At 39.5% G+C, this 12,904-nt stretch overlaps 1 protein-coding gene across 2 annotated transcripts in view; it reads right to left on the bottom strand.

The window, feature by feature from the left end:
- Nucleotides 1–963: 963 nt before the first annotated feature.
- The window catches only part of AADAC (arylacetamide deacetylase), a 54,341-nt gene continuing 42,400 nt past the window's right edge, over nucleotides 964–12,904 (bottom strand). For both annotated transcript variants that reach the window (XM_019503148.1, XM_019503147.1), the window contains 3 exons: nucleotides 10,815–10,884; nucleotides 5,534–5,705; nucleotides 964–2,947 (listed from right to left, as the gene is read on the bottom strand). In XM_019503148.1, coding sequence (XP_019358693.1) covers nucleotides 2,339–2,947; nucleotides 5,534–5,705; nucleotides 10,815–10,884 — 851 coding nt within the window. In that variant the 3' untranslated portion in view covers nucleotides 964–2,338. The remainder of the gene's footprint in view (nucleotides 2,948–5,533; nucleotides 5,706–10,814; nucleotides 10,885–12,904) is intronic.

Raw genomic sequence — 12,904 nt, 5'->3', positions numbered from 1 at the left:
TTTTAAACACAATCATGTCATTTTATTCATGGTGCTTCAATGTCTGCAATGGATGAAACAATTAAACCAGTAAGCAATAAACAGCTAGCGTCTAATCACAGATTGCTATGTTAATGCTTAATGTGTGTTGCTCCTTCTGAAATCCACAAAATAATGTTTATACAATCTATTTAAAAACTTACATGGGACCAGGTTTTACTACTGTTTAAATCAGAAGGAAGGCCAATACAATCTCATATATTCTGACCAAAAAATTCTGATCTATGTCAGGGAGGCCTTAGCATGATGAGTGTGAAAACTTTCTCCTTATGTCCATAACTCTGATACACCTAAACACACTACCACCCTGAAGCTCAGTCTGAAGGTATTGACAAGACTTAACAAGACAAATTGAAGCATCACAGATGATTAGTTTCAAATGAGAGATATAGAGGGAGGAGGAAGGGAGGAAGAAAGAGAAAAAGGGAAGGGGTGGGGGAGACTATACAGTCAATATTGTATACAATTGCTGAGTGAGATGCTTTTTAATACAAAAAATGTTTTCTCTTTGATGGTTTGCTACCCTTTAAAAGGAATAACTTAGGGGAAAGGGAAAATAGAAATCTACTCCTTAAAAAATGAAATCAGCTTGTTCTGGCATTTCAGGTACCCTACAGACTTCATGCATCCCAAAATCCTGAACCTAATATAAATCTCAGTATAATCCCAGACTCTTTTGCTGATGAAATAAATTTATTATAGCATTCTTTTTCTTTTTAGAAGAGAAACATGAGTCTTCAAGAGTTGTGTTTGCTATAAGGCACTGAACACTCTTAACTTCTCTGGAATTGATGCAGGAGGTATCTCAATGTCTCACAGAATTTACCCTAAACTGTTTATATTGATTGCTGTTGCATAGACAAAGTGAGCCTCTTTAATTGTACCTTTAAATTGGATTTAAATGATGAACAGTACATCGTTGGAGAATTAAAAAGTTCAAATTTTAATGTTAATGACTATAATGATGAGAAATGAAGGCAAATTAATATTATAATCATTTTGTATACATTCCATTTTACACACACCTGGAAACTGTTGACTTTTTTCGATGTTTTAGTATCTTCTAATGGGAAAAACACCAAGTTACAAGCACATAAAAATCAATAATCAATGTGGTGAGATTACTTTTCATTATCCCAACATTTTTTAGGATATGTATTTCATGAACAAGCACATTCACATTAAAGGACAGTGATGCAAATTGGAGTGTTGTATTGAAATATTACTAAATTAACTTTAAATTAGCTGTGTTTATTGATTATTGACAGCTGAGATTACTAAATAGTGACAGATAAGATTACTGAGTATTGATTACTATTTTAATAAGTAATGAGAAATACATAACAGAAAAATGATGCTATCATATAGCTGTGATCTTTAGTTTTATTTGATATTGTATCCAATATTAAATTTTACCACTTAATTTATCCCAATAAGCAGAGGTTAATGAATGTTCTTATTAGAGAAAGTCTAATAATAGCACAAAACAACTACATATTTGTAACGTCATTGTATTTACAGCCATGCAAGTTTAGTTATCTTTTCGAGTGCTTACCTTGAATTCTGTTAAGAAGAGAAATAAAGTCACACAAATGCCAGTCAGCAAGTCTTCACAGGTTTAGACCAAAACTTTTCTCATGGATTTTCTCTGAAATTCCACTTATATCTACTACCCCTTTTACTGTAGTATAATTTCTCAGTGGTGATTATGGTTTAACAATGAGCATTTTAATATTAAGTAGCATATAGGGGGAACCCATTCTAGGGCAGATGCAAAGATTCTAAGATGGATCAGCAGCAAAGACTAAACATTGGTACTAACAAATTAATATTTATATTATGGACACACACACAGGCTTACAGGGTGTGAATTTAACAGAAAAAATTAAGAAAAAACTCAATGAGTAAAATGAACTGTGAATCAGCAGCAGAGCTTGTGGAATGGAAAGAGAATTCCAAAGGAAGAGGAATTCACACTGGGTATGGGTAGCTAGGTCAAAATGGTTCATGTTCAGGGGCATTTTTATTCCTATTTAGCGAAATCTAGAGAGACTAATAGACGTTGTATGGACTTGGGTTTTACATGTCAGGGATGAAAGAGCACTTAGATTAGTCAGACTATATTACCTTACAGGATAAGCAAGAAACCATCCTGAATCCAAATAATTTAGAGCAATATATATTAAAATATGGCAATGTCATGTTCATGAAGCTCAACAGGCATATTTTTGTCTTCAAATACAGCATTTTACTGAGACCCAGTGAGTAAAAACTACAGGTGTTAAATATGCAATTTCTCTTATAAATTCAGATCTAACCATGCAATATATTTATTTGCTAGTCTGTGCCCTAGAGCGAGATTAGTTGGACTTGTAATAAACATTAAAGCCCCATGAAATGCATCTTCAATGTGGTCATGTGTTACTTGAATTCCTGCTTCCCTAAGTCGTGAGACATACATGATTCCATCGTCCCTTAAGACATCATGTTGACACGTGAGGACATATGTCAGAGGTAAGCCTTGTAATTTAACATTATCAGCTAACAGTGGTGCTGCTCTTGGATCCAGAAACCCTGGATATTTTTCTCCAAACTTAGAACTTCCATAAATTGGGCCCTTATAAGTGTGGTCCTTTTTAAACTTTTCAGGCAGCCAGTTGCTCCAGTTTACAAATGCAAATAAATGGCTTGATTCTTCAGGGACATGACTGTTGGAAGCCATTGCTTCATTAAGAGAGGTGTCATTAGTAAAATATTCACTCCAGAACCTGACCATTAATGACTTGGGTAGAATCGGCTTGTCTTCATTATCTTGATAGGATGGTAAATCCAAATCAAGTGTCTGAAGAGCTGGATAAAGTAAAGCTTGTGTCTTAAGTTTAATTTTGACTTCAGGGTCATCCAGCAGCTGTAAAAATTAGAATTATTCCATAATCAATTCAACGGCTTTAGCACCAACACACAATGAAGATGAAGATCCAACACACAATGAAGGGAATGTAATTAACATATTTATTATTTTCCAGTATATGCAACGTAATACAGATTAATTTTAAAAAATCTTCAATTCATAGAAATGTCACCTGAAACAATATGTTGAATAGCAATTCTAACCATATCTGGAATGTTAAGAACTGTTTTGTCATAGGTGCTCTTAAAAATATAGTCCCTTATTATTTTATATATTGAATGAAAAGAATACATCTGAAAGGGTTCTTTAATTGACATTAATTCAAAGTCACTGGTGCTTGTCTAATGAGTAAAAATTACTACATAGAAACATCCATGATTTATAAACTGCAGACTTTTGAGGCTTCATTAATTATTTCACAGTACATAGACTTCATCCACTCTGTCTTATTAAACCTGAGGAGAGTTTAGGGTGCTCATAATTAAGCTTGCATGCATCCTGAACACACAAAAAACAAAATGAGTGGACAAAGTAAATGAAAAAACCTGGCCACTTAAATGTCATCCTTTCTTTTGAGAGGAGACCCTAGCCTTCTCTCTTGTTTTGTGGCTGTAGCGGCAAGAGTTTATTTACATTTAATTTGTAACAAAACATTGTTATAGAGGTAGATTGCACTGACAACCCACTCATATTTGTTTGCTTTTTGCAGTTGTACTTCAAACTGGGTATGTCTACATGTGCAATTAATATGAAGCAATAAACTCAAGAGTTTATTGCTTCAATAGGCAATGCGTAGGGGGAGCATAGAGGATAATGTGCCCCCCCAGAGACTGGCATTGCTGGCTGGGGGGGGTGATGGCCAGTGCCCCCCCTGAGAATGTGGGGGCATTGAGAGAAGTGCTGGTGGCACTTCCAGTTTGCCATTCACTGCTGGGGGACCCCTCCCTAGTCAGCAATCAGCTGCTGGGGGACACCCCCCTAGTTGGCAATTGGCTCCTGGTGCCCCTCCCCCAGGTTCAGGAGGCACTAGTTGCCCATGATTGCTTCAGAGTTTATTCCTCCCAGGCACACCATTTGAACATGAGTCTGGGAGTGATACACTCTGGAGCAACAAATTCCAAAGTTTATTGCCATTTGAACATGTACCTGGGAGTGCAGCACATTGAGCTGGGTCAAGCATCCCTGGCTGGTTAGGGGTCTAAGGAATCATCTTGCTAGCCCAGGGCTGCTTCCCCTAGCTCAGCTTGCTGTAGAGGGGCTGGCTAGAGCATAAGGATGCTTCAGGGTGGGGGCTAGCTGGCAGGCAGCACTGCTGCAGAGTTTGTTAGTTTACTCCTGCTTAATAGGGACAAATGTGTAGACACTGAGACATTTACTATGCAACTAATTAATCTACTGAGCAGTAAACATCTTGTGTAGACACACCAACAAAATGGAGTACATTCTGCAAGCTTTTTTTCAAAGAATATTCCTAATACAGTCAACATAAAAGGAGTTTTGTCTGAATACAGGCCATGTGACATGACCAAATTATATTATGAAATTCATCTTTTTCTTTCCCCGAATTCAGATTTGGGGAAAGCCAACCAGAGCATGTAGTGGTATCAAGTGCATGGGTTATCAGTGACTGCTACTGTGTTATTAAGTGGTAGCATTAGAAATAGTAGATATCAGGAAAACCTTCTTCACTGTTGGGACAGTGAGGCAGTGGAATAAACTGTCTAAGGAAGTTGGATGTTGGAAGCTGGTCAGGGATAATCTAGGTGAAGTTATGCCTATGTTCTACTATGGGGATTTCCAGTGCTTTTAGGGTTTGCTGATTGCTGCATGAGACAGTTCCCACCCTTCCCTCCCCCTGCTCCTCTTCCCCACCCCCACTGCTTCACATGTCAGGTTTTTGGGGCTTTTTTGTTTTTTTTTAAGCCGGCTCCAGAGGCACTGGCTATTAGCTACAACTGAGGCTGGGGATTTTGACTCAGGTACACAAATGCTCCTGCTGGGACTTACAGCTGGAAGTTCTCAGCTAGAGAGTCTTTCCCCTCTGCTCAGGGTCAGACCAATAACCAAATTTGGGGTCAAGAAGGAATTTTACTCCCTGGTCAGATTGATATGGACTGTAATGGGTTTTGTCTTCCTCTGTGGAAGCGGGGAGGAGGAAAGGGCAATTACCATCTTTCTGGGATATCTTGTGCATATTATAACAGACTTGTGGCTTATAAAGACATTGGTCACTGTGGTCCTCCTTATTTACCTGTGGCCTCAGGCATGAGGTTGGACTAGATGACCTCTCGAGGTCCCTTCTAGCCCTATTTCTCTATCATTCTATGGTTCCATGGAAATTAAATTGTGCTAAAGCAGTTTGCTCAGCCTCAGACACAAAACACTTGCCCACGGAACTTGAGATATTTATCCACTGGCAGTCTGATTCAGAACTCACACATACCAGACGTGAAAGATAACTGGGAGGTTGATTAGTTCGTGTGTGATAATTGTGGGTTTTAAAAATATATTTTGTTTAAAATAATCCAGTAAGAAAAATTAGCAGAACAAAGTCCTTAAACCTGTAAAATATAAATAACCTACCTCCTGTGCCACTGCAGCAGCTAAGTTACCTCCAGAACTATCTCCTGCAACACTGATCCGAGATGGGTCTACTCCGTATTGTGCAAGTATATTATTTTGTAGGAAGAACTTCAATACCATGTACACATCTTCAAACTGAGCCGGGAAATGATATTTAGGTGCTAGTCTGTATCTTTGGGAACATAAGGGCATGTTATTGTTCTATCACTGCTTGAGGAAAGAGACACACTTAATTTTACACTTGTGAATTTTAATGAAAATAAACCCATTTATACAATGGAAACTTTTTTCATTTTCTATGTGAAATAAGTTCCAAGTTGCTGTTTTGTTTTGTTTTGTTTTGTTTTGTTTTGTTTTGTTTTGTTTTGTTTTGTTTTGGGGGGGGGTTGGCAGGGGGAGGTTGACCCCACAATACAGAAGTTTCAAGAATTTGTATGTATTTATTAAATTTACCAGAAATAGCAACAGTTTGTTACTGGGCCTCTTCTTTCTAATCTGCTGAAGCAGTATACAAATCCTGAGCTCAGGGAGATATTATCCTAAATGATTCAAAATTAATATTGAAGTCCCAATGTTCTGTGATTAACATCCAACTACAACAATTTCCTAATAGATTTATGTCATTGCTGTAATAATACCTTTATTCTACTGAGAGGCCATTTGCAATAAGAAGCACCATTTGTCTGGTATTGCTGAGATCAAAACATTCTTGGAAAATACTGCAAATCTTAAAACTCAGCTGCTATATACATACTATCCTTGCCCTGTGTTTTCCTTAAAAATATGTGTAATCAAAATGATACTACTGATTATAATAGTTGTGTTAAGAGCTCAGTGATATTGTAATGCAAGAGAAAATATGGAGAAAGTTAATTATTTCTGCATAATTTAAACAAAGGTAACACATTTGATTTAAATATAATTAATGAATGTTTGAACCCATTATTGGGAGCTGAAGAATAACCCTGTCTCAGTAGTTACCCTAAGGCAAATGCATACCATGAAACAGTCACTGCTAAAGACAAAAGATCCTGCTTGCTTTCCAGACTTATGTATAAGGAGATCCACCAGGCTTCACACCTTGAGATTTTTACATAATCAGAAAGATTTATGTGCCTTGCCTTCTTTTTCATTCAACTGAAATCCAAGGCAAAACCATGTTTAATTAAAAAGAAAAAAAATGGAAAAAATATGTCCAGCACATGAATGAACATGACTTGCTCAGGAGAAACCAACATGGCTTTGTCAAAGGGAAATCACATCTCACTAACCTATTAGAGTTCTTTTGAGGGTGTCAAGAAGCAGAGGGATTATGGTGATCCAGCTGACATAATATATATCTGGACTTCCAAATATAGCATGTGGAGGGTCCCCCTGCACTCCTGTGGGCTGCTCCATCTGCCCCAGCATTGCAGCTTTCACAAGCCACACTGATACCTCGAGGCATGTAGAAAAAAATGTAAAGCTGTGTCTATGTCCATATCGCTGATTCTCTGAATCAGCATCGAATCTTCAGATTTGGATTCAGCTGAATTGAATCAGGGACAGTGATCCGAATCAATGAATCAAATCATTGTCCTTGACTTGGGCCGAATGCGAATTGAATAGGGCCTGCTTCGCACACCCCTATTGTTTAGGTATTCCAGTCTTCCACCTTTAACGGGTTCTGCTTCATAATGTAAATGTAGTTCTCTGCTTTCTTTGGTCACGCTAACTCAAACTGCCTGTGACCCTTGCTTGTTCTTCTGTCTCCAGCACATACATGTGATGACTGTGCCAGGTCTTTGCCCACATCTCCCACCTCTCAGCCGGGTCCTGCAGAGCTTGGCTCTGTGCTTACAGGTGGCCCGGGACCAGCCCCGTTCCCCAGCCTCTTCCCCCTCCCCCACGGCCTGGGGGAGCTGAAGGGAATTATGCCCCCTCCCCTTATCAACTGCTTGCTCCAGTCTCTGTCAGAGATGGGAGGGGTGGAGTCTGCTGGTCTTCTGCCAATTGTAAATGTAGTTCTCTGCTTTCTTTGGTCACACCAGCCCAAGCAGTCCCTCTCCTGTTCCCTTAGCTCTATCTCCAGCACGTATGCACTGATTGTGTCAGGTCTTTGCCAGCAACTCCCACCTCTCAGTCTGATCCTGCAGGGCTTGGTGCCAGCATACTGAGTGGGGGACAGGAGATTAAAGCCCCTCCCAGTCCCCACTCAGGGATTGCCTGGGGGGTACAGTCCCTCTCAGGCTGTTGCCCACCCATGCCTCATGCCCTGCTCCAACAGAAAGCAGGGGGCATGGGCAACAAACTGAGCTGTGGAAGTGGGAAACTAAAGCCTCTCCCAAACCCCACCCAGGGTTTGCCTGGGGGGCAGTCCCTTTCAGGCTGTTGCCTGCCTGCACCCCATGCCCTGATATAGGAGAAAGGAGGGGGTGTGGGCAGCACATTGAGGTGGGTAAGGGAGGATTAAAGCACGTCCAAGACTCCATCAGGGGTTTGCCTAGGGGAGGCAGTGCCTCTCAGGCTATTGCCCTGCTCAGCTCACCCCACCCCAGAGGAAAAAGGTCTGACAGGGGCTGCCTCCTCAGGCAGACCCAGCTGCCATCCCCAGACAGGTTTTCCATCCCCACCCTCTTGTCAGCTAGACTCACTGCTCTGGCTAGAGACTAGAGGGGCAGAGCCAACCTTGCTTTCTGGAGCAGACAGCATAATCCAGCCCAGGGCTGCAAAGCATGCAGAGAGACTCTGTTTTAACTTAAACTGGGACAGAAGTTCCATAAACTGGTTTGACCTCAATCAGCTAAGACTGATACTACATCCATCCAGGTTTATCTTAAACAAGTTTCAGCCATTTTGAAACAGGTTTATGTGCGCTGAAATTCTGTTCTTTTACAGGTTTAAACCAGTTTCAGATCACTTAAACTAGCTTATGTGTCATTTTGTTCCTAGCCGTACAGTTTAGAAGACATACAATTTGGGGTGGGGGACATGATAAAGGTTTACAAAATACTAAATGGCAAAGAGAAAGTAAATAAGGATTTATTGTTTACTCTCTCTCTCTCTCACAATATAAGAACTAGGGGTCACAAAATGAAACTAGTAAGTAGTAAGCTTAGAACTTTCTTTTGTGAAGTGGTTTTTTTTCCAGTGTCATTAAAGTATGGAACACATTGCCACAAGATGTTGTGAAGCTAACAGTTTAGCCATATTCAAAAAGGAATTTAATACATTCTTGAAGTAGCTATTCTTGGAGTAATTATCACTAGCTATTGAGCACCTCCTTCTCATTTCTGAGCTTGAGGAAAGCACTGTGAACAATTGGACTAGGGACAGAAATTACACATAAACTGGTTTAAGTAATCAGAAACTCGTTTAAACCTGTAACAAAACAGAAGGTCAGCACACATAAATCAATTGCAAAATGTCTGAAATTGGTTTAAGATAAACCTGGTTGAATATCGTATCATATTTAACTGAGTTGGGTCAAATTGGTTTATGAAACTTCTGAGCCAGACCCCTTCCTGGTTCAAGTTAAATCACAGCCCTCAAGCATCCCAGTATGCTTTCCAGCCCTGGGCTAATCTGTGCTGTCTGCTCCAGCAGAGAAGGTCTGGGCAGTGGGGAGGAAGGAAGGGATTGTCCCCCACCACCCCCAGCTGGGGTCAGGGGCCAGACAAGTGGGTTAAACTTCCCTTCCCTGAGTACAGAGATGCTAAAGTTATTGCTGGCTGTGACTGTGGACTACAAAGTCCAGAGGTATCTGGAAGCAGGAAGAGGAAGTGATGAACAACCCTGCATGTGATGGCCAGAAATAAAAGGGATTAATAAGCAACTTATAGCAAAAAAAGATCTGCTTCTTGGAAGTATCTGGTAATGGCATATAGTTAATATTAGCTAAGGCAAAGTTTGCAAGATTGTTTCCTGCACACGTATCCTGTCTGTCAGAAGCATAACCATAATGTTAAAATTAACTTTCTGTACCAAGTACAAGACTAACATGGGCCACAAGAAGCGGAACTAGAAAACAACACTGCAAACTTTAGCTGATCTAACAATTTTTGCTTAAAAGTCAGTAAAATTGACAAACCTGACCACAAGATATAATTAACACATTTCAAAAAATTCCAAGTGGGTTGAATTTAGGCAGGAAAAAATGATAATCTCAGACCCCAAAGTAATGTGGTGTAATTTGCTTATTGGTTAAACCCAAGTTTAGGCAGTAACCTATTATAATAATTTCTAATACCTTTTAACCCCATAGGGTAACGGCTGTAGGGTAAGACTGTGAGTGGCTCTAAAGCCAACAGATTAGCATAGGACAGGATACAAAGGAACACGCACATCAGGTGACCAGTAGGAAGGATGGAACAGAATCCTCATTGCTGTTCCAAGCCAGACTCCCAGTGTGAGCAAGAACCAGATCCTGACTGAGGGACCTTCCCCGGTGCTCCCTCCAACAGCATGGATCGGGGATAAGAAGTAGTTTATATCTATAAATTTAGGGCTTGGAGTTATGTGGTTGCAAAAACTGCAAGGATTTTGATGGTGAACTCTGTGAAATAGTAGGATTTGGGCATGCTTTTGTGAAGTGTCTGAGTAGGAAAACTTCTTCCCTTCAGCATAAACAGAAAGACTCCCTGGTTCTCATATCACATGCAGGTCATATTCATAAAACCCTTCCCAACAGTGATTTTATATGTATAAAAGCAGTCTTTGTGTTAGATTTTTCATATCTGGACCCTGTGCTCCTTGCAGACAAGCAGACAGGAGCCAACTTGCAGATCTCTTCCTTGGGTAGGTTGAGAAGACTAGCATTGAATTAATTCATTTTAAGGCTATGAGAAAGTACAACTGAATTCAGTTATAGTGGAGTGAAGGTTTGGGGAGAAAGGGAAAGAAAAGTTAGTAATTAAAAACCAATTCAGTCATGTTTTTATTTGTATATTTTGTGTAAAAAGAACTGTCTTATGATAGATTGCTAGACAAATGCAAACTTGGGAACAAATCAGTTAAATAAGCAATAAGAATAAGCCATTTTTAAAATAAGTAAGCACCCTTTAAGTGCCCTTTTCAGAGCTCACGTTTTACATTTTTGTATCATTGAAACTGACTTTATTTTAAAAGCTCTCACTCTTCTTTAACCAAACTTACAACAGGAATAAAGTTGTATAGTTGTATTACACATCCCTGCATCCTGTAGCACTGAATCACAATAGTTATATATATATATATATATAAAACAACAAAAGATGTAGCTATCCCAAATCCTAATTTGCTTTAGAAACAGAATTTTTCTTACTCGACTGATACGACAACTGCATTTAGCTTGTTTGAAGTCCATCTCGACAGGAGGTCATAGGGCTCCATGGCTGAAATGAAACAAGTCACTTCAAGCATAGTCAGTTACAGTTAAAAACAAATATGTAAAATATGGCATGTGACTTTTGGCAGACACTTGCCAGGCACTTTCCAAAACCTCCACAGTTCAGTGCCTTCACAGCAGCATAATGCAATGAATGCACACACAGCTTTATCTAGCAGTAGAGATTAAACAAATGATTATACTGTAGTTTGAACATTATCCAAGGGGACATCCATGAAAAAGCAGTACGTTATTTAAATTCTCAAGTGCAATGCATAAAACAAAGTCCTGAAAGCTTGAATTTTATAGCAAGGAAAAAAAGAAAGTCCAAGCTAAGCCAGGGGATGAGTTCATGAGTGCATCCAGGCTGAAATTAGAGAGGTTGCCTGAGCTCTACTGAGAGCAGAATTTGGCTCAGTCTCTACAACCCCGGCAATTAGCGTTCCTATAAGCCTGGCAGTTAGTGTCCTACAAGTAGAGAACAATGCAATGTGAGCTCCTGAATGATCATTAGGAATTTAAGCCTTACATACTACGTTAATGATCCCAGTTTGGATGCTTGTGTAAGATGGTAATTTATAAGCATTTATTATTTAAGTTGTTAAAGTCCAATTAGAAAAAAAGCAGAGAATGTGTGCTCTGAGAAGGAATATGACCAGGCTTCAGTGTGGAAACAAACAAAAGCATTCAGATGAAGTATTAACCGGAAAAGCACAGCACAAAAATGAGACATGTTACACCATGTCTTGCTGGAAATAATGTGGGGAAAAACAAAAAGCCAAATACAGGGTTAGTCTGCCATAACTAAATTGACTAAAGCAATTAACTAACTTCTTCCAAGAGAATGCACAGCATTAGAAATGAAGTCGTGATAAGAAAAAATTTCCTTAAAATTGGAAAGCACCCTCTAAATTATGTATTTGCTTCAGATTTCTTCATAACAGCACCCCAGAAGAAAAATGGCATATATAGAAGAGTATAATTAATGTATTGTAGTTAAAAAAAAATTCTCTCTGATAAGAGAAGTGCAAGCTAGGGATGGCTCTCTCTAAAATCTCTGTAAAACCAGTCCTAATTTAGTTCTTTCTTAAGAGCAAGTCCTGAAATGAACTAAAATAGTAAAATCTATGTAACAATTCTAAAGGGTTATTTTTAATGAGTAAGTCTCCCTTCTTGTGGAGTCTGCATTACATAATGCACACTGATTTAGTTGAAATGCTTCTTAGGAAAGCATTCTGAAGAGGTACCTGCTAAAAAGAGGTAAAAAATAATCATAGGCAAGGTCTTCCTATTTACTTTCTATATTTATTCCTAAAGTGAACAGGGAATATCAGGATCAGGACCAATCAAGATGCAATTTCGGTGGCAAAAAGCTCAAGACTGTGTTAGTGTGCAAACTTCTGGTTGATTGCGTTCTTTCAGCTCCTCTTAAGTAAGTAGGATAATTATGGGGAAGTTTCTGGTAGCCCACATTTCCCTTCACTTCTGTTCAACCTTCTGTCCTCTACTGTGTGTTGTCTTGTGCTTTCCTCTGTGGCTGAGCACTCCATCCTGCTTCTATCCTTTGTACTCAGCCCATTCCCAAGAATACCCACCTACTCTTCACCTAACAGATACACAATCATTTCCTTATGATATGCATTTGCCTTTCCTTCTCATAGTCCTACCATCCATCTGTGGGTGACACTCACTGGGGCTTACCAAATAGGTTCCACACATGGATGTTCTTCATCTTTATATGGCACCAAAACCTCCTCATTATTCTTTCTTCCCCCATTTGTCATAATGTAATAAGTTTATTTGTTATGTTGCAGTTAATGCACACAATTGCTGTATAACATGATACACATACATACAGGCTGGGGAACTCCCCTCTTGTCAGCATGGAGGTGGAAAAGGATCTGGGAGTCATTATTGACTCCAAGATGAACATGAGTCGGCAATGTGGGGAGGCGGCTAGGAAGGCCAACTGCACCTTGTCGTGCATCCACAGATGCATCTCAAGCAGGTCCAAGGAGGTGATCCTC

The sequence above is a fragment of the Gavialis gangeticus genome, unplaced genomic scaffold, assembly GCF_001723915.1.
Source record: "Gavialis gangeticus isolate Ggan-Ray unplaced genomic scaffold, GavGan_comp1, whole genome shotgun sequence".
In the NCBI taxonomy this organism is placed as follows: Eukaryota; Metazoa; Chordata; order Crocodylia; family Gavialidae; genus Gavialis; species Gavialis gangeticus.
Note: the sequence above shows the minus strand (reverse complement) of the source record. Positions and strands in the feature narration are given on the sequence as shown.